This window comes from Alosa alosa, chromosome 22, assembly GCF_017589495.1.
Source record: "Alosa alosa isolate M-15738 ecotype Scorff River chromosome 22, AALO_Geno_1.1, whole genome shotgun sequence".
In the NCBI taxonomy this organism is placed as follows: Eukaryota; Metazoa; Chordata; class Actinopteri; order Clupeiformes; family Clupeidae; genus Alosa; species Alosa alosa.
The window spans coordinates 21,659,978-21,664,977 of NC_063210.1; the positions used below are offsets into that span (position 1 = coordinate 21,659,978).

General features: G+C 44.3%; 1 protein-coding gene across 2 annotated transcripts in view; it reads right to left on the bottom strand.

The window, feature by feature from the left end:
- plcd3b (phospholipase C, delta 3b) overlaps positions 1-5,000 on the bottom strand; it is a 30,019-nt gene that overhangs the window by 10,408 nt on the left and 14,611 nt on the right. For both annotated transcript variants that reach the window (XM_048233132.1, XM_048233131.1), the window contains exons 6-8: positions 1,591-1,792; positions 1,112-1,256; positions 1-128 (exon numbers count right to left, since the gene is read on the bottom strand). The exon at positions 1-128 is cut by the window's left edge and continues 25 nt beyond it. In XM_048233132.1, the coding sequence (XP_048089089.1) occupies positions 1-128; positions 1,112-1,256; positions 1,591-1,792 (475 nt within the window). The remainder of the gene's footprint in view (positions 129-1,111; positions 1,257-1,590; positions 1,793-5,000) is intronic.

The following is a 5,000-nucleotide window of genomic DNA, read 5'->3' on the forward strand; positions in this document are numbered from 1 at the left end:
TCCTTGTCACTGAGGGGCTTGGTGAGCAGTTTGTCCCCCAGGATGGAGCGCAACTGGTCGGCCATCACCGCCTGCTGCTCCACGGAGCAGTGGTTCTCCAGAGACAGAATCAGCGGGTACGGAGACGCCTGGAAGAGACAGAGCGAGAAAAAGAGAAACAGAGAGATAGAGAGAGATGGGTAAAGTAATACAGGGCCGCATACACACAATCTCTTGATCGTATACAGATACAGTGGACACAGACTGTGTGTGTGTGTGTGTGTGAGTGTTCATGCAAGTGCATTACCTCAGATGGACTAATATGATGAATTCTCCAGTGGGGGAGTGTGTGGGTAGTTCTTTCACAATTAAGGTATATTTGTGGATGATTTGATTTTGAGTTTTGAGTATTACTAATCATCACATGATTGATTTCTTATCAATCATTTGAACAGTTAATCAATACAACTAATGTATAATCAAGGAACATATTCTCAAATGTTCTCAAATTTAAGTAGTAACTCTAATAGAAATGTCTCATTAGAAGGTTTCAGGCCTGGAAATGAGTGACCTGTACTACTGCAAGTGTATGGTGTGCTTTAGTTCATGTGTGCTTGGTTGGATGTTCCTTTCCTTTGGCTAAGGGAACTAGAGAAAAACCACAAGTGTTGAGTTCTGTTTTTAATCAAATGGAACACTCACCTACTCTTAACAACAGGCTAGACTAAATGACATTGGTGACCTGAGGACATTTCTGTGTGAGAGATGGATCAGACTCGTTAGACCTAATATAACTGATCTCGGAACCAACGACAGCATGTTATAATGATTGCATGCATATCCTGAGATGTAATGAACTTGGTATACAACCCTGTGTGATTGATCACCTTGACAGTACTTTCGGACTTGTGTGTGTGTGTGTATTTGTGTGTGTGTGTGTTAGTGTGAGTGTGTGTGCATGTGTGTGTCTGAGTGTGTGCATGTGTGTGTGTGTGTGTGTGCTTGCATGTGTGTATGTGTATGAGTGTGTATGTCTCTGTGTGTGTGTGAGTGTGTGTGCATGTGTGTGTGTGTATGTGTATGAGTGTGTACGTCTGTGTGTGTGTGTGTGTGTGTGTGGATTTGCTCTCACCTTGAAGGCATACTCGTTGATGGTGTGTATGACCTCCCTGAAGGTGACCTTGGAGGTGAGTGTGTGTCCGTGATAGATGACTGGCTCGCCATTGTCCCCATCCCAGCAGTCCAGCTCTACACAGCGACAGCCATGGCTCAGGGCTCTGTGCAGCACGGCACACACACACACACACACACACATACAGACACACACACACACACAGCAATATAGGTCAGGCCCTAGGGTGTGTGTGTGTGTGTGTGTGTGTGCGTTCGCGCATGTGTGTGTGTGTGTATATGTATTTGCGTGTGTGTGCGTTCATGTGTGTGCGCGTGCGTTCCTGTATGTGTGTTTTTTCATGTTTGTGTGTGTGTGCGTGTGCGTTTGTGTGTGTATGTGTTCCTGTGTGTGTGTGTGTGTGTGTGTGTGTGTGTTCCTGTGTGTGTGTGTGTGTGTGTGTCCTGTGTGTGTGTGTGTGTGTGTGTATGTGGGCATACCTCATGTACGGCTCAGTGCTGCTCTCGCTCATCAGCTGGTCCTTGGTGAGGTAGGTGTTGTGTGAGGAGCTGATGTAGTAGTGGGCCAGAGGCTGCTTCATGTCCTGGTACACACGCCCGTGGTCCGGCTCCAGCACCACGTTCTCCTTGGACAGCATGTACATGGTGAAGCCATTGGGCGTCATGTACTGGTTCTTCTGGGCTGCACTGACCAGAGGTCACACACACACACACACGCTACCCACAGGTATTTTTAGACATCGCGTGTGCTACACTTTGTGTTACAGTGGTCAGAGACAAACATAAACACACACACACACACACACATACACACCAGAAAAGCTAGCACCTAGTAGTCTTATGTCATATGGAGTTAAGACACTGATGTTTCACACATTCACACACATTCACACACACACATAATTGCACGTAATCATTCTGTGTCAGAACGATAGCTCATGTGGAAGCAAATATAACACCTGATAACACCTAGCATGGACAACAGACAGAATGAACTTGGTATACAACTCTAGTTTGGAACCCTATGGAATATTCTAGTTTTGAACTTCATGGAACATTCTTGTTTCGAACCCTACAGTATGGAACATTCTAGTTTTGAAAGATATGGAATATTCTAGTTTGGAACCCTATGGAACATTCTAGTTTTGAAAGATATGGAACATTATAGTTTTGAAAGATATGGAACATTATAGTTTGGAACCCTATGGAACATTCTAGTTTGGAACCCTATGGAACATTAGAGTTTTGCTCATTGTGAAGCTAAAACAGTGTAAAGTCGGAAATGAAGTAATGTGATTTCCTAAAGCCTACTGCAGTACAGTGATCATGGTGACATGATCTCACCAAGAGCAAGCGCCATGAGAAGGGTAAACTTGGCCATGACTCACAAACACTGCTTGCAGTATATTGGCTAATGTTTTGACAAGACTGCGACAATATCCTGTGGTATGTGGGCTTTTTATTTTCTCTGTCTTTTTTCTTTCCTCTTGAGAGGGATCTGAGACAACAGTGCACATTTTGGGGGTTTCGTTTTGCAAGAGTTCATTGAATTTCACGGCGGTGTTTCCTTCTTGTCTCTTCCTGGCTGTGCTCCCACTCCAGACCAATCAGATTTAATCTGTCAGGAGCGACTGTGTGCCTAGCACCGGGATTCCATTGTGACAATCCTTAAATTCCGGCTTTGATGTCATAATGCTCCGCGGTCACCCCTCTGCTCTTTGAGCATTGGTGTGTGTGTGTGTGTGTGTGTTGAGTGTGAGTGTGTATGTGTGTGTGTGAGTGTGTGTGTGTGTGTGTGTGTGTGTGTGTGTGTGTTTAGTGTGAGTGTGTATGTGTGTGTGTGTGAGTGTGTGTGTGTGTATGTGTACTGCCAAACTTCTCTTTCCAAGGCTCTGTGGCTCTCTCTCTCCAAACCACAGAGCTCTGCAGGTTTGCCTGCCACGGCTTGGAGCTTTTTTGCTTCGAGGAACAACTGGACACACACCACTCATTCACTCCCTTCTACTGACCTCCTATCTATATTCACTGTCATATTTCAATGAAGTGCCCACATATATACTTGAAGAAATAAACAAAACAAAGCAATCTTTCTACCCCTCCATCTGTGTGAGGTCCCCCCTTCCATGTGAAGCGCTTTGAGTGTTGAGAAAAGCGATATATAAATGTAACGCGTTGTTGTTGTTGTTGTTGTTGTTGTTGTTGTTGTTGTTGTATCTGTGTGTCCGTCCGCACGTTGTCTGACTGGAGCAGATGGGACCTTGGCACTGATGTGTTGAGCGTTTGCTCTGGAGACACCTTGTGGAAGGTCGGGACCAAAGATTCTAGAGCGGAGCTCTAGTTCTAGAATCTTTGGTCAGGACTAGAAGCAGAGACTTTCTAATGAGGAGACACAGCAAAGGTCGGGACTGGACCAGTGCACTGGAGACAACTGCCAACTAGGCCAAATTTTTCAGCACTTCAGCACCTGAAAACAACGCTCCACCCCCCCATCCCCCCAAAAAAAAAAAAAAAAAAAAAATGTGCACCACACCACTGAGCAGCCAGGGAGGGACGGACATTAGCTGAACCTCAGACGGCTCTCACCCTCCTCTGGAGTGGTCTGTCATGTGTGTGTCATGTGTGGCCTTGCCCACTCCTAATATATGCTCAGGGCCGTTCACACCAGCAACGATAACAACACAGATAACAGTAAGTGCCTCTGAATGCTTCACTTTTGCCTTCTGATGGCCTCCCTTTTAGCCTACCATATACTGTCCACACTTCTCAAAAACGTTCTAAAAGTGATCCCTGACAATATTGTTCTTCCTGTCGTTATTGTTCTAGTTTATATTAAGTATAAGTATATTTACTCTTTTGATCCCGTGAGGGAAATTTGATCTCTGCATTTATCCCAATCCGTGAATTAGTGAAACACACTCAGCACAAAGTGAACACACAGTGAGGTGAAGCACACACTAATCCCGGCGCAGTGAGCTGCCTGCAACAACAGCGGCGCTCGGGGAGCAGTGAGGGGTTAGGTGCCTTACTCAAGGGCACTTCAGCCGTGCCTACTGGTCGGGGTTCGAACCGGCAACCTTCTGGTTACATGTCCGAAGCGCTAACCAGTAGGCCAAGGCTGCCCCCACATGCCCCCATGTGTGGACGTTGTCATTCATATTACCACACTGCACATAGCTGAAGGTTCATACCTAATATCCATATTTATTCTGTTTTTCTCATAATATATTCTGTTAATACACTGCATATATATTATTCTTACTACTCTTACAATGTTACTGCTACTACATTGCACATATCTGTACATGTTGTTCATACATTGCTCGTATTACATAGCCATATTTATTCTGCTCTTATAAGGTTACTGGTAATACACTGCACAAATTTATATTTAATTTTTATTACTGTAAACCACCTTCTGTTAACCAGCTGTATACTACTGTCTTCACTGCACTATATTTCCTGTCATTGCACTTTTATGGTTTTTTGCACCTCTGCTCTGTTCTGGCAAACTGCATTTCATTGTCTTTGTACTTGCACTCTGCACAATGACAATAAAGTTGAATCTAATCTAATCTAATCATATTAGCTAGAGCGATACGAGTGATGTCATAGTTAACTGTTATAGTTAACTATTGTTATAGTTATCACTATTGGTGTGAGAGGCCCTTTACCCAATTCATGAGGGAGCTGTGCTAGACCAATGACTATAAAGTAAAGTAAGAGTCTATGCTGCAATTGGCTTACGAGTGCTTATCCGTCGGGGTTTTTTTTTTTTGAGGAAGCTCAATAAATCTACCATTCATTTGTCATTGTATGCCTCCTCCCTGTTGTTTCCTATGGAGTTGTTTGAGCTGATGTCCAAGTCACTTGAGGCTGGACTGTCATTGGCT